Source organism: Enoplosus armatus, chromosome 3 (assembly GCF_043641665.1).
Source record: "Enoplosus armatus isolate fEnoArm2 chromosome 3, fEnoArm2.hap1, whole genome shotgun sequence".
NCBI lineage: Eukaryota > Metazoa > Chordata > Actinopteri > Centrarchiformes > Enoplosidae > Enoplosus > Enoplosus armatus.
In genome coordinates this window covers 1666211-1692481 of record NC_092182.1, presented here as the reverse complement: position 1 = coordinate 1692481, position 26271 = coordinate 1666211, and the positions used below count along the sequence as shown (strand labels likewise).

The following is a 26271-nucleotide window of genomic DNA, read 5'->3' as shown; positions in this document are numbered from 1 at the left end:
TTCAGGAAAGCCTGCTACGACGAGCCTCCATCGTTTCCACCACACGGCCGTGGTGCGATGGAGATGTGCGTTTAGGTTCATGTGTCCGGCGGGTCTGCCCCTGGCTTTTTTTCTGGGGAAGATCATATTGGATCATATTGTTTGCAGGACGTTGTTCCTCCTGCAGCCCCCCCAGTCTATCCCGACGTAGTTGTGAATTGAACATGGCGACTGTACCAGTATATTGCATCTGCAGATTACCTTACGACGTGACCCAGTTTATGATCGAGTGCGATGCTTGCAAGGACTGGTTCCACGGCAGGTAAGGCCAGATTGCTCACCGTGGTGTTTTTGTGGCGGTTTGCATTTGTGGAAAACAAACAAAAATGGCGAGGTCTCGGCGCGTTTGACAGCTTTGTGGCTCTCAGTCGCCCGTCTACATCTGAAGAGAGGCCGCTTGGAGAAGAAGAAGAAGGCGGAGTTAAATATAGCCGACCGGGGTTGTGACATTTTTTCGCGAATAACACTAAACATATTCCCCTTTTAAAAAGTTACGCTGGTTTATTGAGTGATTTCGGTGCGGGTTTTGTCTATTAATTGCACTTAATGGGTATTTAACATCCCCGCATAGCCCCAAACTAAACCATTCCCGTTGTCATGAGCGGGCGGCGGAGGCAGCGGGGGAAGCCTCGGCAGACTCGCTGCTCATTTCTCTCCTACTTCCCCTCTTTCCTAACCGCCTTCAAGTCGATATTTCGCGCGTACTGTCTGTGAATGTTGTCAAATTCCCACCGTTCTCGTAGCTTTCGCCGAGTGTTTTTAAACAGAGCACGGTAGAAAAATCACGACCCCGAGTCTGAGCTCAGCCCCGCGCAGCCTTCCTTCCAGGCAGCAGCTATGGCTGACAATAGCCCGTGTTGGATGCCCTTAAGCTTTCGCGGGAGTGGAGTGGAGGGGGTGGTGGTGAAAGAAGACAATTATTAACATTCACTGGGCTGGTTTGTCAGTACTTTGAGCTACGGCTAATTGCTATTTTGTTTCACGGCGGTTAGACGGAGACGTATGCGTCCGCCGCCGCTCATCACTTTCCCCCGCCGTGCATGAGCTGCAGTGATCTCGACCAAATCCCTGCTATCATCATGTTATATTTCCCTCATGTTGTTGTTGTTGCTGCCGTACAAGTCAGCCCCTGCAGCCGCCTTTGTGTTTGGATTGTTTCGCGCTGTTCGGCTGCACTCGGGGTGTCTTTTTGTGCTTATAAATCATTAAATCGTTTGTTAATCGCGTTTCGTTGGGCGAACGAGCCCTTCAGAGCAATGGACAGTATTTACGCGCCTGAACGTTAACCCTTTAATGCCCCCCCCCTCCCTCCCTCCCTCCCTGCTAACCCCCCCGCTGCCTGGGCTGCATGTAGCGTTATCACAGTGGTGAATTAAATGCTGGTGACCTTTAGTCACGCATCGGCATGAGCCAAACAAACTGTATAATGACATTTTCCTTTAAAATGCATTGAATTTATACCCTTACTAACTTACACCAGCTTTGCTCACTATGACACACACACACACACACACACACACACATATACAGTTTGAAATTCTGTGAGTTCATGTCTTAAAGGTTTATGTTCCCTGTTGAATAGGGAGAAACTATGTTTTGTTAATAAGGAAAGAAGAAAGATATCCCATACACCCCTGCTTATGATAAAACCCAATCATTCCGGCTCCAGAGCTGAACCTCCATTAAGGAATAAATAAGGTTATTTAAATCGAGTCACACATCTCGAATCTGGTCCTATGTGACATCAGCACGGTGTCACCGGATGACGGCCACGCCAACAAACCGAACAGCAGATGAGTTGGAGGTGCAGTACAAGTGACGAGATGCAACGACGCTAGTAACAGCACGGGTGGGACATGCTTATTTGTTGTCACGGAGTCGGATAAGAGGACTGAAATCAGTTTAGTGTTAAGCGTGGGTTCACAGAGACACACAGCAGGGGGGGGGGGTGGGGGGGTGAAAGACACACACGACACTTTCCCACAACTTCTAGGCTGTCTTATTTACGTCTAATAGTCATTTTGGTTGCAGGCGGTGTCTGAGCCACAACAGTGTTCAGGAGAGGGCTTTTTTACATGCTGTTTGCAGTTATTGTGCCCAGCTGTTGTTGATCAGGAAATAGCGAACTGCTCCTAAAACCACAATGTCTTTGTTTTTACAGTACATTTCTGTTTCGCCCTGTGTTGAATGAACAGTCCCGACATGTACACAAGTCAGCTTTTGGAGGTGTTGGATTGCTGCATTAGCCAATAGTCTTTTACGTTAGTATTGTATTAAATGAATGTGTGTAATGTGAAAGGGGTCAAACCCACAGAGGGTTATTGCCCAACTCTGCAGCTCCGCTGAGCTTTTTTAGCCTCTTTTAGCTCATTATTTTTGATTTAATGGTTCCACCATTTTACTGCAGGGGTTAGGTCTCACCGCTCTCGTCAACCCCTTCATGCGAAAGCAGAAAACACATGTTTTCAGCTGGCTCTGGTAAACACACTACGTACAGTTAGTGACTGAACTAGTTGGTGAGGAAAGTCAGTCATCGAGCAGCTTAAGAGCCCAGATCTTTTACACAGGAGCTGGCGGAGACCAAACCACAGCTAAAGGAGAGGGAATAATAAACTGACTGATATTATTGGCCAATATTAGCTTAGAACAGATGTATCGACGTGTCGGCTGACACGTACGCAACAGAACGTTGCTGTACAGAAATGCTAAAGACATGTTGGTGGTAAATTAGAAACGGGCACGTCATTTTATTTATCAACTGTAAAATGTCCCCGTACATATGTCACGTACACATCTTGGTCACAATTCTTTGTCGGCCTTAAAAGATTCAGTGTCTGTCGAGGTCAACCCGCCGTACATTTGGACAGCACTGGACAGAAGCGTGTCTCCAATGGGGTGATAATCTTGCTGTCGGATGAGTCAAACGTTAACGTCATAGCTAACGTTAGCATTAGTGTTTGCCATTGCAACTTCATGCTATGATAGTATACCAAGACTGTCAGTGTGTTTCGCCCCCTGGTGGTGGAAAAAAGCCTCCAGGTTTTGTGCTAAGCTAGGCTAAACACATCAATGTACCGAACGCGCAGAGAACGATCTTGCAGTTTGCCTCAGGGTAAGAGCATGTTCCTCAGATGTGTCATTGCTTCATATTACAGCCCTTAATGCCATTATTATGCGTTTGTAAATCTGTACATTTGTAAATCACAGTTGTTGTTGTTGTTGTTTTTAGTTTTAGTAGCTTTTTTTTTTTTTTACAACAGTCTTTATTGTTTTTATTTATTATATCTTGATTTTCTACTTATGTCTCTATTGCACTGTCCTGTATGCTGCTGGATCAATGCAAATTTCCCCCCCGCTGAGGGGGGATTATCTTATCTTATCTTATGTTTATGCCATTTAACATTCAAGTTTGTTTTTGAGTGACAAAGTCAGTCATGTACAGCAAATAGGTTAGTTCCTGCACTATCTCTATGAATGGCATTACTTCAATTTACAACTATTTTGTCAGGATTAACACAAAGACTAAACACTTCGACGCAGTGTTCATTACAGTGCACCTTCACTGAGGCCAGTGTGTATTGCAATTTTTATATTTCACGCACGATATTCCTTTAGCTGTAGCTTTTTTAGAATTTGACAAATGAATCGCAAGCAGTTGCTGTACTGTGTTGGATCATTTGACCACCACCGTCACACACTTGACCCCTGACAGACCACCAATCCCCTTCAAATCCATCTTTCTTTAAATGGCTGTAGTTTGTGTCGGAGAGATAACCAGTCCCTGGAGTGAAAGCCGGTCTTACCGCTGACTTTCAGCTTAGTCTTACTTAAAAATCTTACCTGACCCACACTAATCTGCTCTGTGTTAGGCAGCGTTCACTGTCGCTTATTGTTAGAAACGCGAGAGAGAGGAGTTTCTGTAATGTCCAATACCTGTTTAAGTGTCTGAAAGTATACTAAGTGCTTCGTAAATATCCTCTCATGTATTTCAGAAATAGTATAATGATAATATACTGTAACTGTGTTTACTTGTAAATGTTTTAATAACTCCAGAAATGCTGGCCTTCTCTACCTGCAGAACGTAAACGTATGAGTGTCATATATTTACAACAGCCCATACAATTAATTAAGTTCCACCTTCTGGATTGGAGCGTGAATCAGAACGGTTGGAAGAGAGGAATCAAGACACAGAACCCCCTGATTGGTTGTTTGATTCAGACCTGGTCCACTTTTTTAAAAGACTAAATACAAAAGGGGGGGGGGGCAGGTGCTCACAGAATCACATTTCTTTAAAGGAGCCCTTCAATTAAATATTGTTAGTGGCATGCAGTGGTCAAAATTAGTTATTTCAACCAAAATTATAATTCAATAATATTGCCTACTGTAGCTTTAAGTTACAGAAGCTAGTGGAACTTCGTCTCTCTCTCTCTATATATATATATATATGTCTTACCAAATAGTTGCTTCCTTCCACCTCCAGCAAACGCAAAGTGAAGCAATTGAACTCATATTTCCAGCCACCAGACAATTGGAATTTCAGTATTCATAGTAATAAAGCACCGATCTCCTGTCCAAGTTGGTCCAAGCGTGTTTCGTAGTGCGGCATCTTCCTCGTTATAATGGAGTCATTAATGCCTCTTGGGGGAAAAACACTGACTGCAACCATGCTTGGCTCTGTTAATTGCTTAGAACCCCACATTGGACAGAGGGGGAAGCCCAGTCTGACCCACAGACTGTATATAAAGATGGCCGACGCGTCTCCACTTCCTCCCCACTGTACAAACATGAAGCCAAACTCTCCCGGACACGGCCGCTGCCATCTTGGGCTGGTGACGTCATTTGGAGCCAGAGTCTGCTCAGTGGGGATCGGGGGGTGGAGCCGCAGTATTGAGGTCCCACCCATACACCCACCCGACCCAGGCAATCACAGCTGTCAATCATGACGTTTCACCCCGTTTTTATAGCATCAAATAGCTAATTGAAACCAAACTTATCAGAAAAATGAACACGTGACCAAACACCAGTGATAAGAACGACCTAAAATGACAGTAACCATCAAATGTATTTGACATGTACGTGATTTTTTTAAATTTTGGCTCATGTCCCGTCCGCTAACATGTAGGGGGCGGGGCTTCTGTCATGTTGCAGGTAGCGCACAGTGAGTTTATCAGAGCTGTTTTCACTCTCATTGTTGAAAACAGCTGCCTGCTTCTGGAAACGAGGTGGATGAGAGCAGTGACACAGTGCTGTAAAACCAAAACAACGAGCTAAACGAGGCTAAAAAGCTCTGTAGAGCTGCAGAGTTGGACAACTATTCTACTGTCACTAACTGCAGGGTAGTGTGCACAATAGACAGACATAGTCTCCTCTGTTGAGATACAATTGTCAGAGAGTGTTGGGCTACCAAGCATAAAATAAGCCTAAGTCAACACGTCCTGCAGCTGCTTCACAGTAAAAGCCTTCTGGCGGTTCACCGGAGAAAGGGACCTCAGGAAGTGCTGAGTGCGCAATGGCAGGACATTCATTCATCTATTGCAGCCCCGATGGCACAGAGAAGACGAGCTGATCAGGTAACAGTGCGTGAATGTAAGAAGAAGAAAGTAGAAGTGAAACCTCCGACCAGTATTAACAGCAAACTTGCATGGGAGCTACAGCGCTACTGAAAGCTGAGCATAGCCATTGCATACCTTCTCTCTAGTTACTTACGCGGCCTTACAATGAACCAATCAGTCCACCGTGATGTCAGCACGGCTCTGTTTCTGGTCAGTTAACGTCACCATTTGGCCATTTGGTTGGGACCCCCTAACAGCATTAAAGACATCTTCAGGATTAAAAACATTTTCCTCCAGACTGACCTATGGAAACACATAACTCTATATTGAAATCACAGCTGACTGGCAGTCGATTGCCATTCAACATTCATAAGAAAACTGTTTCTTACCAGGGACAGGTCAAAGTAGAACATGCATTAACTGCAAGGCTCATTGATTGATTGATTTTCACCCAAGCAGAAAAAGAATTCAATAATATTTGATAAAGAAAGAAGATTACAGTAATCACACAATCGGCGGTTTTGTAATACTGAGCATCAGTCAATATGGAAACCAATGTGCCACCTATAGATGCACAATCATGTCAGAACTGCCTTCAGGCAAGGAGGGGAGAACTTGAGGATCTTGACTTTTCACTTCTTGACAATCAATGGAGACACTGTTCTCGGATGATGTAACACTTTAAAAAAAAAAAAAAAAAAACCACTGGACACAGTACATCCATTTCTAAAACTATGAAAAGCACCATAAACGGAGATGCAGGTTCATTTTTTTTTTAATCTCAATTATAATTCGGTCGATCATAACGGTGATTATCGTGGTAAGACTCTGGACCGCAGGCCCCGATCGACCCCCCTGACCTCGAGGGATCCTTCCTTCTGCAAAAAGCCTCTCGCTGTTCGGCAGTATTTCATTCCAGATGTAATACACATACACCTTTTTCTCCACTGTACTGGCCATTCCTCGATCACTTCTCTACTTCACTGCAGTCTGTGACTCATGTCTATGGACTACCCTGGCTATTGATAGAGAGATGCTGGATGTACGCAGATACATTTTTACATACACACACACACACACACACACACACAGAGTACATGTTAGGCATCATTTGGCGCAGACAAAAAGACCTTTCCTGTTCGTCAAAAGCACTTGTTGGAAGTCCACAAGGCCTGAAAACTGTCAGTGGATTAGTTCTAGGCTTTCACCGCACTGACATCACAGTGTTGTGGTTCTGTCTCAGTTACTGTATTAGAAAAACACAAGTGTTAGTGGTGTCACAGCCTAGTGGTATCTAGCCATAGTAGTTTTAGTTTCATGTGCAGGGGTTTTGAGACACCTGACATTGAATAAAAAAAAAAAATTCAAAAGCAGTATGTCTTTCCACAAATCCACAGTGGAAACACTGTAAACAGATTTGCATTGGAGCGAGTGTCTGTAACTACCTCTCGTCGTCCTGGTTGCAGTCGTTCTTCTGGCTAGTAGAAATGTTTCGGGGCGATGCGACGTGCGCTGCTAGCCGCGTTGGACGCAGCCGAGAACGGCTGTGTCGGCCGTCTTCATAGTATTGATCCTATCCTGTAATTGATGGCTGACATTACCCAGTTACGTCTGAAATGACTTCCTTATCACCGTAACAGGACGGGCATTTGCTCGCTAACAAATGAACTCGGTTACGTGCTAGCTAGTGCTGCTAGCTTGACGTCACTCTCTGAAAAGGTCGAAGAGATCGCTCATTTTGAAAACAACACCTCCTTCGCGATAGCATTCACTTTCAAATGCAGTACGACATGACTGCGCGGACTCACACCCGTGAAACGTATCCTTTTTTTAAAATTTATTTTTATTTTTATAAATGTCTCCTCTGTAATAGAACGGGTAGCTCACCAGCAGACAACCCTCCATGGCACCGGTATCTCGGTAAGGCTGGAAGGTGCTAGCTAGCACTAGCGGCTCGGCTGTTCAGGCTGTGACTGTTAATGTGTTTTGTGTATTATTTGACTGAATTATACGTTTTGTAATTGCGCGGTGGAACAGTTGTGTCGTCGCTTCTCTACTGATTACATCTTTACTGTACAAGTAGCTGAGCTAGCAAAGGCTAGCAAACGCTAGCCAACCGATTCCTTTGGCTGCCCGTGCTGGTCTCATAAGCCTAACCATGTAGTCTTGGGTTTGGGAGGTGTCCCTGGGGCCATCACACCTCTGCCCATGTTATGTTTTTTGAGTATAACAGCGCTGCAAAACACTGTTTTCACTTCTCAGGTGTATCATTGGCGGTGTCGTTCTCTCCCCTGTTTGTGGCCGTGTGATTTAACATGTGTTTGATTGATGTTTCTGACATTACAGAGGTAAACATACATTTGTATGTGTTATCACATGAATCGTAGAAGTACAGAAATGCATCATACTATATTTTGTCAGTCTCGGTTGAGGAATCCTTTCTCTTGCCACCCCACAGAGGAAGGTCAAAGGTCGAAGTCAGTTTCAGAAATGTTCCAGGATGACGCTGCACTGCAGCTCATAAAGCGATAAAGTGGACTTGGATGTGGTTTAGACCTGGCCCAGGTTTTAAAAACATACCCTACACTCGTGAAATCAATTCTGAAACCGACGCGGCAACAATGTGGGAAAAAAAGCTGAGGTAATCTGATGCTACGGTGTGCCTTTAGTCTCAGACCGAAGCTTGTCAGCAGAAGTATTCTAGAGCTGTGCCACAGCTTTACTGTAATCAAGGTGAGATGCTTAATTCTCAGTGTTGAAAGACAAAACCAGCCTCAAACCTAACTCCGAAGTTGGTAAAAACATGTCTCAACCAAGCACATGGGCTTTTTCTGCTACTTCACACACTCACGCAGATTCTTCATGAATTCTTTGACACCACAAAAAGCTGTTTATTACAAATTTTTAGGAGTTTTCCTCCAAGCCACCCGCTTAAGGATGTCATGAACTAGGCATTACCACTATGTCCACACACACACACACACACACACACACACACACACACACACACACCCACTTACTCTTGTGTTTGCCTTCAAGTAAAAAGCAAGTAGGCGGTATAGTAAAGCTGTGTAGTTCACAGGGGGAAAAAAAGGGAAACGTTCTGGGGAAACTCCCAGTTTATTTGAGTTTGGGAGCAGCGGCTCCAAATGGGAGGAATTTGCTGTGCAAAAGACCGTGACAGCTGCTGTCTGAAAGAGTGGTGAAGAGCGGGACGTTCACTGTCATCATCTGAAACAAGGCAAATGCAGTGTTTTTCAAATCAATCGCTTTCCCGCCTGTGTGTGTTGTTACAACCCTACCACTTGATTTTGTTGTCATACATTTATGATTTCTCTTCACGCTTGGGCCTCTGGCCGCAGTTTATATTTCTAACGCGGTTGTTGTTTTTACATGAGAGACTTTCGCATCGGTTACATTCAAGTCCCCAAAAAGTTCTATGAGAAATAAATAGTAAAGTAAAACTTGTGTGTGAAGTGTAAAAGGGATCATTACATGAAAGGCGCGAACGGCTTCGTATCAAAGCAACCAACACTTCCTCTCACGGCAGCCGTGCTTTAAAACCACGGCGCTAAAATATAGAAGGCTTGTACATGTGCATGTGTGTAGAAGGAAATTTATAGACTACCGTCTACTTCACTGTCCCGACCCTTTGCACCGTGAACATGTTAGCCGCAGCCCTGCTGTCATCGCAGCGAGGAGGTTGTAACTTTGGCCGAAATAAAAGCATGCATGATGTCGCCGTGAGCGATTCTGAAACTGACTGGCAAGGAAACAGAGAGAAGCGAAGAAAGGAAGGCACATTCAAAAACAACAAAGAAACGTCTCCACGTGTTGGAAAATGGGTCCTTTAAGGTCACTTTCTGTGTGTTTCTTGTGTTGTTTCAGCTGTGTTGAAGTGGATGAAGATGACGCTCCAGATATTGACATATATCACTGTCCAAACTGCGAGAAGACCCATGGCAAATCTACATGTAAGTAACCCCTCCGGGGGCGGCGGGGGGGGGGTTTGATCATTTCAGCTTTCACTCCTTGCCAACTTTCTGTCATGCGATTGTTGTACGTTTGAATATGAAACGAAAATGATTTTGTTCAAGTCATTTCTTGCAGTGCGGCAAGTGTTTCCCATGTTTTTTGTTTCATTTTTCTGTTCTGTTCCTCAGTGAAAAAGAAAAAGAACTGGAGCAAACATGACACGGGGCAAAGCACAGATATCAAAGCTGTTCAGAACGGCAGTCAGGTTTTCATAAAGGAGCTTCGCAGTAGGACGTTTCCCAGGTAAAGACATTTTGGACTCATTATGGAACCGTACAGCTGGGGTAATGATGTGAGATAGAGTGGTGACAATTAGGGATCTCTAACTGGGATCACATTTAATGAAATGAGTCCTCATATTGATATTTCATTAGGGATTCTTAAATATTGTCCTCCTGCCAATATCATCCCTCACTTTACTAATGGTTCCACCAGGGGGCACTGTCTTATAACTTTTCTAGATCTGTCCTCAGGTAGTTTCATATGTTGCTGACTTCTTTGATTCAATGAATTCATTTCATTGTATTTTATGTGTGAAAATGCCTCGACACACATGTAACATGTTGGCCTGCACTCACTCTGGCTGTGTGTGTGTGTGTGTGTGTGTGTGTGTGTGTGGGTTCCAGTGCGGACGACGTGGTGGTGAAGCTGAGCGGTGGTCAGCTGACCATGGATTACCTGGAGGAGAACGGCTTCAACGAGCCAATCCTGGCTCAGAAGAAAGACGGGCTGGGCATGTCCATGCCTGCCCCCACCTTCTACATCAGTGACGTGGAGAACTATGTCGGTGAGGAACTGCTGCTGATGCTGTTACTACTATTACTACTGCCACTACTGTTCTTACTACTGCTGTTACTGCTTACTACTACTCTTTCTAATACTACCATCACTACTGTAACTGTCACTAATAATATTACTGGAATTAGTGGTATGAGTAAAACTGTCAGTACTGCTACGAATACTTTTTATGCCACTACTAACAATACTACTATTACTGTTATAACTACTAATACTGTTTCTTATTCTACTACTACTACTTCCTCTACTCTAATTACTACTACTTTTGCTGCTGCTGATACACTACTATTGCACTACTACTACAAATGCTATTGTTACAATTACAGCAATAATCACCACTAATATTACTGCTACTACTGTACTAGTACTGCTACTGATCTACTGTAGAACTACTCTTCTATCTCTTCTACTACTACGACTATTACTACTGCACTCGCAGTGTCAGGTGCAGCTTCAATAGTGCCCCTGTATTCCTACAATAACTTTTATTTTGAGCAGTGCTTTCAAAATAAGAGCATGAGCAGGGAACACATATATGCACATCCTGAATCCTAGAATGAGTACTCTGTCTAATATTTGTGTTTAAGTTAAAAGAATCAAAGGAGACAAAATGTGCTATACTCTTTGCTTTCCAACAGGGGGCGCATCTGTTCTTTATTTCCCCCGTGCAGGGGTGGTGAGATCACTTGTTGCACGTCAACAGCATACTGACACTGACATATTTTATAAACCAGTTTCCTGTTTAAAGAAAACGTTTAGCTTGTAGGCGGTTAGTTTCCCTCCAGCTTGTTTTATCACGTCTTCTGCGCCCTCTGTTATTTGTCTCAGGTCCCGATGTCGGCGTGGACGTCGTTGACGTCACCAAACAGACCGACAGCAAGATGAAACTCAAGGAGTTTGTCGATTATTACTATAGCACAAACAGAAAGAAAGTGCTAAACGTCATCAACCTGGAGTTCTCCGACACAAGGTACACACACACACACACACACACACACACGCACTCTATGTCTGATGGGGACGTTTGAGATGAAGTTTGTGAAAGGGAGATTTGGCTTCTGAAGATGCCAGTCTGGAAAACTCCTGGTGTTCATTTCTTTTTCTGTTTTTCTGGGACAGGATGAACAGCATAGTGGAGAGTCCACAGATTGTGCGGCGGTTGTCTTGGGTAGAAAACTACTGGCCCGATGACGCTCTGCTCGGGAAGCCAAAAGTCACCAAATACTGTCTCATCTGTGTCAAAGACAGCTACACAGACTTCCACATCGAGTGCGGTGGCGCCTCCGTCTGGTACCACGTCCTAAAGGTCCGTCACACTCATGGTTGGACCAGTATGTTGAGTCAGAATTGGCCTTGTAACAAAAAATAGGTATCAGACAGTCATCTGCCTCCGATGTGATGAGGAATCAGTTTCTACGCCGCGGATTCCCCTGAAAACTCTGAATGTTTCTAGAGGAAATGTGGAATATATTAAACGTCCGCCACTCATACGCTGATGGTGCCAGAAAGTCTGATGTGTGTTTGTGTTTGCAGGGAGAAAAGATCTTCTTCCTCATCAAGCCCACCTCTGCCAACCTGTCTCTGTACGAGCGCTGGAGATCGTCGTCCAATCACAGCGAAATGTTCTTTGCCGACCAGGTGGACAAGTGTTACAAATGTACCCTGAAGCAAGGGCAGACTCTGTTCATCCCATCAGGTCAGAGCTGCACTCAGGTCATGTGTATATACAGCTGAACACTTCAACTTCATTTTAAATTCTAGTGGCGAACCCAAAAACGCCAATTTTAATGTAATCACGGGGCCACCCCTGAACTATGATTGGCTATCTGCACGGTCAAAGGCGGGACCTTCGTTCAAACAAGTATTTTTTTGGAATCTTTTCCTGCTTTTGGAGGCATCATTTCTTTTTGAGGATTTAGATATTGGCAGGTCTATTTATCTTTTAAACACACGATGTAAGAAGCTGTAAGACGGCACTGTAATGTTATTAATTCACAAATTAAGTAATTAAAGTAGATATGAGAAATGGTAATCCGACTTCATGCCAGGGTCTGTAAACGAAACAAATGGTTGGTTCCGTTAACTGAAAGAAGTTTTGACATATAACAAGTGCTCATTTTCATTTTTTTTTTTGTCCAGTTTATAGATGTAGATAGACCCCCCCCCCCCCCGCCCCCGTTGATAATTAACACATGGAAATAACACATTATATGTAATTTGATATCACAATATTGATGAACTGTGTGTTGTGCTATAAACTAAACAAATTGTTCATGAACAAAATAACAAGACGGCAGTGTCTGTTTTTGGTCAGTCCAGCAAATTCAATACCTGACAAATGAAAGGACTCCATTATGTTCATGTGAAAATCATAAAAAAAAAAACCCCACCCATTGACATTAAAGGCAGAGCTGCCACAGTATAAAGGGTCAGTCTCAGGATGATAGACAAAATGATATCATCCATCTATATGTCAACAGCGTCATACTGCACATCATCATCTGTTACGTGAGCACGTTGGCTCTGCTTGTTGTTTGTCAAGAGCTTTAGAATAATAAAGAATAACGAAAATAACAAAATATATGAAATAACAGAATAATGAGGCATGGTGGATTGCAGCAAGTGCTAGTAATGGTTTTCCTTTCTTTCTTTACCTTTCATCAGAGATATTGAGTGAATGATTATCTTTGTTATTTACAATGACCGCACTTTATGTTTGCCCTCAGGCTGGATCAATGCAATACTGACTCCGGTCGACTGCCTGGCGTTCTCTGGACACTTTGTCCACAACCTGAGTGTGGAGATGCAGATGAGGTTTGTTCCTTTGTGCTGCCTTGTCGTTGTTGTGTTTGTTCTTTGTTTCAATTGCAGACATTGGAGCCGGTGTTCAGCTGAAACCTCTTGTCTTGTTCTCCCCAGAGCGTACGAAATCGAGAAGCGGCTAAAGGTCAAAACTCTCACCCCCTTCCTCAACTTTGAGACGGCGTGCTGGTATGTGGGACGACATCTCCTGGAGCGATTCAAAGGTTAAACTCTTTAATCACTTTGTGTGTATTTGCGGATGACAATTTTGCTCCAATACGCGGCATTTGAATGTAAAACTCGCATTCCTCATTCAACTCGCCGTTTCTTCCTGAAAGAATGCGTGGAGGCAAGAGAAAACACAAACACTGTCAGAAATGCCTCTTTCTTTTTTTCTTTCTTTTTTTTTTCGGCGTGGGGCTGCAGTGTCTGCCGCGCAGATGAGGAGCTGGATGCTTTAATATTATTTCAGTCATTAAATCGGTGAATCGCCGAGTTCACAGATGATTAGCTTCAAAAGGTTTGGCTCAGCTAGAATCACTTGCTCCATTACAAGCCTGTGTTTAAACTCCCCTCAGCTGGCTTGGGCCAACTGTTTATGTTTCCACCATTTTCTGTGCGTGTGTGTGTGTGTGTGTGTGCGTTAAAGCCAGATTGCTATTGTGTGTGGCGCACACTACTTCTATCCCACAAGGCCTTGCCATTAATATACCATTATTCTTTTTAACAAGGTCAGCTCTTTCAGTCCAGGAAAAAAAGGCTCACTTCGCTGCTGCTCGTATTTTTGCCTTGATGTTATTAATAATTTCCTGTTGTGGTTGTAAATCCACTTCAGTTTGATAGAGCTCCTTAGATATTAGGACAGGGCTTCTCTGAAATGAAGTCGGCAGTCCACATTAAAACTGTAATTTCACGTAAATCAGAGCTGTAGTCGTCGCAGTTCAATCTGTGACTGGCGAGTCTTTGCAAAAGTTAAACAAGCCATCAAGGGAGTACCATCTGGAGTAAATACTTCACTTTGTTTTAGGTTTATTTAAAGGACCGTATCAGGGAGTTTGCAAAAGAGCCTGGACGACATTAGCTTATTCCAGATGTATCGGTATCTGTGAATATGTTGGCTAACAAATAAGTTAAGTACAGGAAGGTACTGTAGGTTTGAGCGATGAAGCTATCACATTCTCAGAGCACTGACAGGTTATTTCTTAAAGCCCCCATGTTCTGCTCATTTCAGCTCTATATTTTTATTCTGGGACTCCACTCGAGCAGCTTCGCATGATTCACAGTTGGAAAAAAGTCCTTATGTATCTCCTCCTGGCCCTTTCTGCAGCCCCTCAGCCCCCCCCCCCTCTGTCTGAAACAAGCCGTTTGAGACAAACTGAACAACCTCCAAACACCTGAAGAGTAGTTCCTGAGCAGAGCGCTCCAATAACTTAAGACAGACTGAGTGGGTGGATGAGCTCGTCCCTGTACTTGGTGGGTGGTGCTGTGATTAGAGCAGATGACCTGCTGGGGGGGGGCGTGGCTGAGTGCGGTGACTGTATAGTTGTGACATCACAACCTTGCAGGAAGTCCTGACGGCTCGTTTAAAGGCGCAGCGTCTGAATACGGGCTGTGTGCATTTCTCCGTGGACTTTTAAATATAATATTTCATTTTTTAAGGGATCCTTATCATATATGTTATATATATATATATATTCTCAGAGCTACTGTTTGACAAAAGGGGAATCTTTTAAGCTTAAAATGACAATCGAATAGGGCACACTGGAACTTTCTCGTACAAGTACACACGGGAAATGCAGTTCAAAAATCTGAAAATATCTGCACTGCTTTACCTCAACATTCTAAGTTTGACATAGAACACACAAAACCACTTTTAAATATACTGTACAGCTTCATTTCACTGAGCTGCTGACAGCTTACACAGAAAATGGCGCTTTTTGTTGAGAATCTCCATGAGTGACACTGCGCACACACAGAAGTTACATTCGATGCGCCTTGAACTTGTAACACGTCACTTGGCTGTTTTCGGGGCTCAGCTCTGGTTCACTTTTTTGGTAACAGGACAGTTTTAAAGTCGAAACACACAGTCACCCCGTTGACAAGAGTCTCTCTCCTGTTCACCGAGGATTTGACTTGGTGTCCCTTTATGACAACACAGACTCATGTCATGTTTGTGAGAGGCTTATTCATTCATTGATTGAATGAAACATTTGCATTTGCTTTTCTGCAGGTTTACATAAAGCAAATAAGCAACCAGCCCCGTACCTGATACATGGTGCCAAAATCATCAATGGAGCTTTCAGAGCTTGGACTAAAAAACAGGTATGGACGCATTGGGATACATATATGTGTGTGTGTGTGTGTGTCAGTTGTCCGTCTAAGATGTTGTGAAAGGTAATGACAATTCTGTTTGTTTTCCTTGTGACAGGCCCTCTTGGAACACGAGGATGAGCTTCCAGAGAACATGAAACCATCACAGCTCATTAAGGATCTTGCCAAAGAGATCAGACTGTCAGAGGTATTTTGATTTTGTTATGGCATGAACGTAATGTGATCAAGCACTAAATTCGAGTCCAAAACTGTAGTTTTTCTTCATTTTGGTCCTTGTCAAGTTGCCCGTTGAAAACAAATGGCTGTGGATATTCATAGTTTTTAGAATATGACACTCTATGACCTTTCTCTTAGTGCCAACGTTGCAACCGAACTATTACATAATCTGATGGAAAAATACCATGGAATTTGATGAACCCTTTCCATTTTAATGACCCCAAAACTTCAGAGTTTTAGCTTGTCCACTTGTTGCTTTCGAAATGACAAAGGCATTCTCTTTGTTTTGTTATCTAACGGGAAATCACAAAAATCAAGCACACGTCGGGCGCCTACTCCCTTTTTTTCTATGGGCTCACGGACCTGAGGTCAGACACCAGTTTAATACCAGAACTTCAATTTGGGAAAATAAGGTATCAAACTTTGGACATGGACAAAATCACGTGGAGGGATCCAACTGACCACTTTCACCATCAATCAGTCTATCCTTTTTTTTTACCATGCTTTGAACCTACAAAATGTCAAAAATCATGACAAATGGCAGTCACAAGGTGCCAGAGTGATTTGAGTAATGATGATCATGTGGTCATCAAATCAGCAAATGTTTGGAATTACTTTGATAAATAAATAATGTCTTTATTTGATTATCAAAACAGTCATTGATTTTTTTTTATTGGCGATCAACTAATTGATCAATCATTTCAGCCCCTGTTCAGTGGGGGCTTTAATTGTCTTGGTTGGGTTTAATTGCCAATTACAAAACTATAGCTCACACAGTTCCCTGCTTTTCGTTTCTAGAATGCAACAAAAGCCATCAAGAGTGAGCCAAGCATTAAGGTACCAGTGGAGGAACCACCGTCCACCCACTCTGAGCCTGAAGAGCCCGTTTCCCCGGCCCACGTCCCCTCGCCCAGCAGAGAGAAGGCCAGGAAGAAAGCCTCCAAACCCCCGAAACCTCCCAAGCCTCCCAAACCCCCAAAGATGCCCAAGGCCCCCAAGCCACCGAAGGTGCCGAAGGTGAAGGAGGGAGGAAAGAAGAAAGCGAAGAAAGCAAAGGAGTCGTCGCCGCCTCCTAAACCCTCCAGCTTTGCAGCTCTTGAGTCTCATGCGAAAGACATCTTGAGTAAAATGGACCAGCCAAAAAAGACGAAGGTGAGCAGGTGGTGATGTTAGTGTAAATTGGAATTATTATTTGTATCCTTTATGTTTCACTGTATTTTTGCATCCCTTCCAGCGGAAAGCAAATGTAACCATATATGCAGAAATAGGCAAGAAATAATCCCTAGTTACTCTTGGATGATGTTTTCTGTTCATAATTGTGTCTTTCTTCAAATATGTTCGTTTTTCAGGCTGTTAAGAATGTCCTGAGTATGTCAGAGAAGGAAATATCAAAGCAGAACAACGTGGAGAAGTTTGAAATCAGAGAGCAGAATAAAAACAAGACTGAAGCAAAATGGAAGTATAAGGTAAAGATCATTTCAGCGCATGATTGAAACTAAGGGCTGCTTGTTACTGGCCAGAGTAAATGATATCACAACGTTCAAGCAAATTGACGGCTTGACGTCCTTTCGTAAAGAAGACTCGAGCAGTTGTGAAGGTTACAGCTGAGCAGCTGAACCAAAAAAAAAAAAAAAAAAAAAAAAAGCAGGGTCATCCAAAAGTGATTTGCACACTTCACTTCAAAGCAATCAGCAAAAATAATGATGTGGCCTAAGTCGCACATTTGAGGCCTGCAGCTCATCAGAGCTACTCCAGAAACATCCACCCTCCCAGAGTTTACCTAATGGAATTACGCCACGTCCATATCCACCGTGTTCCATCTAAGTATTTACATATGCCCTCATCTTTTTAAAAAAGTTTGTTGTATCGTTATTGCTGAACGACAGGGGAAGGCCTTTTTTTTTTTTCTGAGCAAAAGTGTAATTTAGTTGAACGGAAGACATTTGAGGGCTTTAGTTTCATGGAAAATTCAATGCCAAACTGCTGTGGAATGTTCGCAGTCCCTCCAAGGATCTCCATCCAACTGCTCCCTCACATCAGGCCAAACATTTGCAGATGGGAGTAGAAGCCCTGTTAGATGTTTACCAAGGTCACCGGAGACCACGTCTTCTCACTGTCGATTCATGTAAAAGTTCACAGCTCCTCTGCGTAGCGTGACGGGCAATTCGGCCTACACTGTGTGTTACTACCGATTTTATATAAATTTTACAATAAAAAATAAAATTACATGGGACAATGGGAAATGTTAGTTTCGGGTTACGCCACGTTGTCACATGCCTTTAATTTAGGAGTCAAAATGGTTGAGGAGCGAATATTTGAAAATGTGTATTCTTGGATTTCAGTTAATTGCACAGTCTGCTCCGTGGTGATTTCTATGGCGGCTGTTTTGCATTCCCCTCAGTAGATTTTGGTTTAGTTTAAATTGGGTCAGAAAATGTCATAAGTGAATAAGATCTGTGGAGATTAACACCACGATGAGTTCAGTCTTTTTAACAGTAACGTTTTTTATTTGAGTCAAACGACTCTCTTCTGCGGCTCTACAGAATAGAGATTGTGTTGTGTTTTTGTTTTTTTTTGCTTTTTAGTCAAATAACAAAATTACCTTTGTGTGATAACTTGATACGTTACACCTGCAAATTTTGCAGTTAATTGTATTCGGCGTTTGATGACAGCTACAGTGTTTCTCCTTATTCCCAGCATGGTTTTTGTACATTTAATTACAATGAATTGCCTACTGTAATATTATCGAATTATAATTTTGGTTGAAATAACTCTTTTTGACTGTTGCACGTCACTAACTAATATTTAAGTGAAGGGCTCCTTTAATAAAAATGTGTCTGTGAGCACCCGCCCCCTTTTGTATTTAGTTTTTTAAAACACTGGACCAGGTCCGAGTCAAACAGCCAATCAGGGTTAGCTAGCACGTAGCTGGCCAATCCCATCGACTCGTACAAGCATCGAGGGCTTCTCCGGAAGGTTCGACTGGTAATGCTCACACCAACCTGTGATGAGATAATATCAGTCAATATCGGCCTGGGGCAGTGTGTCATTTAACATCCTGGTGATTTCATTTGCTTCCTCTGACATTATTTCCCTCTCAACCCTTACAGAATAGCAAACCGGACTCCCTGCTGAAAATGGAGGAAGAGTGCAAATTTGACAGAACGCTGCTGTCAAGCAATAAAGACAAATTCAGCTTTACCATGTCCCACAAGAAAATGCTCGGGTATGTATGGAATGGCTGTGATTGATTATATAAACGTTTCATGAGAGGTCCTTTTAGAGGCGAGCGCGTTAGCCCGTCTCATGTGGTGTATTATGGTGATTATAGAGCTATGCGGCTATCAGCACCATATCCATTAGAGCCCATTCCGAGGACTTCCCACTGCGAGTGTCTGGCTGAGCCTCGCATCGCCCCCTTATTGTCCCGTGGTTTCCTTTTCAGCTCCAAGACGCTGAAACCTCAGACCAACTCAAGTGTTTTCGGATCATTACAAAACCTAAAAGAGGACAAAACCAAGCCGGTGAGAGACGAGTACGAGTACGTCTCAGATGAGGGGGAGCTGAAGATTGACGAATTCCCCATCAGGCGGAAAAAGAACCCCGTTAAGAGAGATCAGTCCTGTGAGTATTGTGGACTAATTTCTTGTAGTGTTTCAGTTTATTTAAACTATCAACTAGGGCTGGGTATCAAGCCTCAGGACTTTTTGAAAGTCGACTTAAATGTGTCCAAAGCATTGAGTATCGAAAAGTGTGGGAAAAAAATGTGCATTAAATGATCCGATATTTCCTGGTCTAAATCAGGGAACCTATGTTTCATGTAGGTAAAGTTAGTTTGTTAATAGCAATGCATTAAGCAGTTTGGCATATTTGGGTACATAAAAGAGGGTTAAAGCCTTGTTCCAGATCATGGACTGTACATGAAGATGGCCGACGCGTCTCCACATAGACTGTATATAAAGATGGCCGACGCGTCTCCACATAGACTGTATATAAAGATGGCCGACGCGTCTCCACATAGACTGTATGTAAAGATGGCCGACGCGTCTCCACCAGAGACTGTATATAAAGATGGCTGACGCGTCTCCACCAGAGACTGTATATAAAGATGGCTGACGCGTCTCCACATAGACTGTATATAAAGATGGCCGACGCGTCTCCACCAGAGACTGTATTTAAAGATGGCCGACGCGTCTCCACCAGAGACTGTATATAAAGATGGCCGACGCGTCTCCACCGCAGACTGTATATAAAGATGGCCGACGCGTCTCCACCGCAGACTGTATGTAAAGATGGCCGACGCGTCTCCGCTTCCTCCCGCTGTACAAACATGATGCCATCTTGCGCTGGTGACGTCATTTGGAGCCAGAGTCTGCGCAGTGGTGATCGGGGGGGGGGGGGTGGAGCCGCGGGATCAAGTGTCCCGCCCAACCCAATCACGAGCACACTACAGTCAATCACAGCTGTCAATCATGACGTTTCACCCCGTTTTCTTTTTAATAGCATAAAATAACTCATTAAAACCAAACTTGTGAAAATGAACAGACATCAGCGTGATAAGAACCACCTGGAACGACAGAAACCATCTTTGGGGAAAATGTATTTGTACGTGTACTTTTGATTTTTGATGTCCCGTACTCTAACATGGAGGGGGCGGGGCTTATGACAGATACTGGGGAGCTGTCATGTCGTCCATCTTTATACGCAGTCTACGCTCCAGATCCATTCCAATCCTCTGAATCACAGCTCCGGTACGTTCGGTGGTTTAAACAGGCCTGCTGTAGTGCTCATCGACGCGTCTGTTTGAAAATGTGGGTGGCAGTAGAGAGTGACCAGGCTAGCACAGAGCAAAGCAGAATAATCCCCTGAAGGGATGAAGCGAAACAAAATGCCAATCTAAGTTATTGCATTAGCATACCCAGCCCTACTATCAACAATGAAAAAAATATTTGTGTTTTAGCTGTTGCTCATTGATTTGCTCATTTTTTTTTTCTTCCAGTTTTGTCTGACATCAGAGAGCCCATTCAGCCTGCCAAGAAACCAAAGTTCCAACCCTTGGTGGCCAAGGTACACATCGCATGACATCCCTTTTGACGAACGAGCTTGACAACAATCAAATATTGTGACGCTAAACAGCTAATATACTAGCATTTCTAATCTGATCATATGCACATGAAGGGACTGTCCAATGGCTGAAGCCAGCTACATTCCATCTACATTTAAAAAAAGCATCATGTTGAAAAATGCATTGTGGGTAAATCAGAGAAGAAGCTGTGGACCACCACGCACTTGTGAGGGGAAACAGACTTCTACCAGATGCTATTGTGTTTACTGACGAGAGGTCAATATAACCTTATAGTTAACTGCAGTCCAAGGCTGGATTACTAAATGGGTAAAGTGGGCAACTGCCCTGGGGATCCAGATGTTTGGGGGGGTCGCAGAAGCCCCACATTTATGGTGTGTCTCTTGTTTTCAGTCATTTTTTTTAAAATATGGGAATATCAAATAAGATGACCAAGGCCCTGAGGGAGGGCTGTATTAGTACCTGTTTTGTCTGTCAAAATGTGCATGGTGCATATTTCTAAATACATTTGTGTTACACAGAATAACCACAAAGAGCGGGTCAGTGGGGGGTCCACAGCTCAGTTTTGCCCACGAGGAGGCACCCTAGTGGGTTATTCTGGCCCAGGTCACATAATAAGCAATGAAACGGCAGGAAAAAGCAAAGTCATTAGCAAAGCTAACACACGGGCACACGAATGGCTTCATGCCTTAACTTTGACGCAACACTGTATTCCGCCCGTTGCTGCGTCTCTCATGTCTGTTTTCTTCTCCGTTCACTCTCTCTCTCTCCGGAATCAGAGCGCCGACTCCTCAGACGAAGAGACCCTGCACATAGACACAGAGGCCAAGCCTGAGGTGAAAAGTCGCAACTCAAAGGTCAAGAAAAAGGGCGGCAGCGCTGCAGGGATCCTTGACCTGCTGCAAGCGAGCAAGCAAGTGGGTGGGATTGACTACAGCGCCAACAGGTAGACTGACCACCCCCTTGACGTTGTTATTCTCTGCCCCTTTCGATCCATTGCCTCCAGCAACCAGTGGAACCTTTGCATCCAAACAAGTTACAAGTACATGCACAGCGTTCACTCTCCTGAATGGCTCCCACTGGACCTTTTTTTTTTTCTCCTTTTCAGTGAATTCAATTTAGGTCTTACGCCCCCCCCCCCCCCCCACCTTAATGGGGCAACCCACTGACAAACAAATGGCCCGCTTGGCGGCGATGTAAATGGATGAAAAAGCTGAATTTTATAACGTCGCGCAGAGCTGAAAAACCAACTAGCAACTGAAGCAACAGTTTACGCTGGGCTCTGTCAGCAGTTTGTGCTAAGTCAATGTTTGTAATCTATCAAACGCTGCGTGGCTCCAGGCTCTTCCCTTTTGCCTTTTGACTGTTTGCAGTTTTCTTCAGCTCTTGATGATCAACTTCTCTTGATGGTCCATTTCCACCACATTGAAAGCTACAAATGAGCAATGAAAGACAGAAAGAAAGAAAAAGAAAACACGGGCTGAAATATGTTAATTTCTCAAAATTGTGTTGGCGCTTTGAAGAGAGGAGGGGGTAAGGGGGGGTGGGGGGGGGGGCGCAGTGATTTGTAGCAGTGTTTGATAAGTCACTTTGCTCATTGTTGCAGCGCGGCAGCTTAATAGCTTAATAGGTGTGTGAGCATATTTACGTAGCTGGATATTTAGATTTGACTGTTTTACTTCCAGGTTCGGTACAATTTGTAATCTTTTGCAGGTGTCAAACGGTAATGGTGCTCAACAGCACAACTTGGTGACATTTACATGGACTTCCGAGCCCTTTTTCAATTATTCCTCTCAGTCACTCTTCACCTCTGCCAGCGTGTTGACTGCTGTGTAATGGCTGTGTTGTTGTGTATTTTTTATTGACGTACTTACAGTCAGCCACCTGCATCTCCCAGCACACAGGAGGCCATTCAGGGCATGCTGTCCATGGCCAACCTGTCGTCTTCAGACAGCTTGCAGCAGCCGTGGAGCAACAGCCAGTCCAAAAACAATAGCCAGTCGAAGAGCAACTCGCACGGCGCGCAGGCCGGCAAGAAGGCCGGCGGCGGCGGCGGCGGCGGAGGAGCCGGCGGCGGCGGCAACAACAGCAAGCGGCCCACCAAGCGGCTCCCGAAGAAACCCAGGAAAAGCAGCAGCATCGAGAGTCTGGATTACGACGACGACCAGGATCACATGGACGCATGTTTCAAGGACTCCGATTACGGTGAGCGCCCCCCCAAAAAAAAAGCCCACATTTCCTCTTGTTCCTGTGCTGTTTGAAGTTTCAAAACGGGCCAGATGAGTGGAGCTCACCGAGGTCGGGCCGGAGTTAACAGTTACTTTTTGAGCGAACCAATGGGAAAATAATTATCCGCCCTGCCTGATTGTCACTGCTGCTAACAGGTGCTGTTAAAAAACACGGATTGGCCCCTGATGGATCAACACAGGGGCCTAATTTTAAGTTTGGCCTGGAACTATTCATTAGGAGTAGATGTGTAGGGTTTATGTTTATTTTTCGTGCCTCCTTTCCAAAACCGCCCTTTCGTGTTGCTCCAATTTGTGATCCCCCCCCACCCCCCACCCCCCACACACACACACACACACACACACACACACACTGAAATGTTTTCTCTGTGAACCCCGTCCAAACACAGCTGTTTGGAACGTCCTGGCTTGTTAATAAGCCATTAACACGAGTCCCAAATTGTTATTTTACACGCTTTTTGAACTTCTAGTTAGTGTCTAATTAGATGTTTGTAGCAGGAACATTCTTCAGGCCAGCGTGAAGCTTTTCTCCCACACACACACACACACACACACACACACACTGGCACTCTTTCCTTCTTTCGTAAACAGCCCTTCTTTCTTTTTATCTCGATCATCCAATTATCAGATATTGCAATGTCCAGATTGGAATGCTTGTTGCTGTGTGCAGGCAGAGAGAAAGGGGGCAGTCAACAGCTGTCTCGCAGCTGCCCTGCGTGCTGTCACTGGAAACTTCCACCATCTTAGATGCGCGGAACGCAGAAAATAAGTGCACCTAAGTCACATGCTATGCTTCACATATGTATGACAATAATTGGCCGGTAATGGATTCATTTTCCACATCCCCTCGTTGAAAACCCAGCACGCGTGACATGTCAGTAATCTCCTTTGATTTCAGTGTACCCCTCGTTGGAGTCCGAAGAGGATAATCCCGTTTTTAAATCCAGATCGAAAAAACGGAAAAGCAGTGACGACACTCCGTACAGCCCGACAGGTACGCGCTCGCCTTACCAGTGAAAGTTGTAACCCTCTGCAGTTTTACGCAATAAATGTGTTCTGAGCCCTCATATATCGATGCCACCACAGCCCGTGTAGGACCCTCAGTTCCTCGGCAGGAGCGGCCGGCGAGGGACGGAGCCCGGGTGGCCTCCATAGAAACAGGCCTGGCCGCCGCTGCAGCAAAGCTTTCTCATCAGGTATGTCATGACGCCATTTATACGTGATAATAATAACTATTCCTGTAAGCACCGCCCGACTAAAACAAACGTGCGTCAACAGGAGGAGCAGCAGAAAACCAAGAAGAAGAAGAAAAGCACCAAAAAGAAGGCGGTGGTAATCGAGGAGCACCCGAAAATCTCTCAGGACAGTAGCTCGCCGGAGCACAATCTGGACTCCCAAGACGGCAGCCTGACGGACCACGAGTTCAACACCGGGACGGTCAAGTCGCCGGGAGGCCCGCAGCCCATGGCGCCAGGGGTTTTTCTCAGCCAGAGGCGGCCGTCCATGTCCTCTCCCAACAACAGCGCCAACTCCACGAGCACCAACAGCAACAGCACGGCGAAGGGGGATCGCGCGGGGTCGGCGGACGCCAAAGGTGAGTTGTAAGAAGGTTGCGGGAGAGTTTACACCAAACAGCATCGGGTTTAAGGCCCTCGAAACGAAGTGCAGAGCAACGGAGGCAGGGGAAGAAGAATGCAGACCAGGCAGGGTTTTGATATGTAGTATTTTGTTTGATAAGGGAGCGACGATTTTCGAAAAATGAAAAGAAGTTGTTACATGCAAGGAGGGGCACTAACACTCTAACCTCATCTCCTGTCTTCTCTCCCTCTTTTCGCAGCTAAGCGGCTAAAGAAGGGCATGGCAACGGCCAAACAGAGACTCGGAAAGATTTTAAAGATCCATCGAAATGGAAAGCTCCTCCTGTAGCATGCAGCAGACTGCTGTAGGACTGGGAATTCATGAGCTGGGTCCCATCCCAACCTCACCCCCCCCCCACCCAACCCCCACCCCCCCCCACCCACCCCCCCGGTTCACTGATTAAAGCCAACAATGGGGAACAAAAAAAAAAAGCAAGAAAGAAAGAAAGAAAATCATGCATTTTTCAATTTCTAAGAAGAACATCACTCAAATAGGTTTTTGCCTCTACTTATACTTTATAACTTTCAGATATTAAAGTGTACAGAACCTACTATAAATATTTTTTAAGAGAACATGTCTCATTTTACTACAGCTGTCAGTTTATCAGGGGTTGCTAAAACATGAAGTAGAAGTACATTGCAGTCATTCCAAAATTGTTTCCGAAAGTATCCCTTGCATGTATTCAGTTGCATGTGCGCTTGGGTTTGGGTGGGGGGTGGGGGGGGGGGGGGGTTGGGGGGATTTTTTACACATTAATTCCCACTAACATGGACGCAGCTTATCATTGCCACACGTGCCGAGCGGCGGGCGTCGCAGAGTCTTTGATCGGGGCTCGTTTGTCTCCTTATTGGAACACTCTGCAGATATTTATTTAGATTTGCCCAACGACTGTAAAGCACAAAGTGTATCGAACAGCAGCGTGTGTGTGTGTCTGTGTGTGTGTGTGTGTGTGTGTGTGTGTGCCTGTGTGTGTGTGTGTGTGTCGGGATGCGTCTCACGGCCGAGCGTTAACATAGGCCTAAATGGAGGTGGAGGCCCGTGCGTTCTTGGCGTGAGAAGGCGCAGGGTCTCCTGACTCTGAACGTGGGACCTGTAGCTAATGATAAGCCTCGTCCATGTCGGGTCTGCAGTTACATGGGGATACTTTCTCTCTCTCTCTTCCTTTGCTTTCGCAGGCAGCACCGGCTACCGAGACTCATCTCTGCGTTTTTACGGCGTCACACAGTACAGTATATAGAATGTAGCTTGTACATAGCCTTTTAAATTACTACATTTTGTATCCTTTTTTCCCCCCCCTTTAGGCTTAATTCTACATTTTTACCGGTTTTTGCTAATTTTACGAATAAAAATATATATATGGATATGCAGTATAGTGCTAATTTTTTTTTTTTACCTTTTTTTTTTTTTTTTTTTAAATGTTTGTTTTCTTTTCTTTTTTTATTAGCAGAGATTCATTTTTTTAAATTTATTTTTCTTTCTTTTTTTTTTTCTCGGTGTTGCCTGGAAAACAACTGAAGACGTAATAACATTT

At 44.3% G+C, this 26271-nt stretch overlaps 1 protein-coding gene across 2 annotated transcripts; it reads left to right on the top strand.

The window, feature by feature from the left end:
- The first annotated feature begins 203 nt into the window (after positions 1 to 203).
- phf2 (PHD finger protein 2) lies at positions 204 to 25210 on the top strand. 2 transcript variants are annotated; one of them, XM_070902337.1, is made up of 22 exons: positions 204 to 301; positions 9480 to 9565; positions 9755 to 9869; positions 10253 to 10413; positions 11253 to 11394; positions 11544 to 11730; positions 11958 to 12120; positions 13151 to 13238; positions 13344 to 13450; positions 15457 to 15548; positions 15655 to 15744; positions 16572 to 16925; positions 17123 to 17239; positions 18884 to 18999; positions 19219 to 19397; positions 20773 to 20840; positions 21636 to 21802; positions 22733 to 23061; positions 24001 to 24096; positions 24189 to 24298; positions 24384 to 24636; positions 24931 to 25210. In XM_070902337.1, the coding sequence occupies exons 1-22, from the start codon at positions 204 to 206 to the stop codon at positions 25026 to 25028; spliced, it is 3216 nt and encodes a 1071-aa protein (XP_070758438.1). In that variant the 3' UTR covers positions 25029 to 25210. The 2 variants fall into 2 exon arrangements, with proteins under 2 accessions (XP_070758438.1, XP_070758437.1); XM_070902336.1 differs by having other exon boundaries at positions 24384 to 24696; positions 24940 to 25210.
- The last annotated feature ends 1061 nt before the right edge of the window (positions 25211 to 26271 follow it).

What these genes read in the sequence shown, in the direction of transcription:
- phf2 (XM_070902336.1), top strand. Translation starts at nt 204, where the DNA reads ATGGCGACTGTACCAGTATATTGCATCTGCAGATTACCTTACGACGTG. An exon ending in GAGCTTGGACTAAAAAACAG is followed by an intron (nt 15,549 to 15,654) that starts GTATGGACGCAT and finishes TCCTTGTGACAG; the next exon opens with GCCCTCTTGGAACACGAGGA. An exon ending in ACCAGCCAAAAAAGACGAAG is followed by an intron (nt 16,926 to 17,122) that starts GTGAGCAGGTGG and finishes TTCGTTTTTCAG; the next exon opens with GCTGTTAAGAATGTCCTGAG.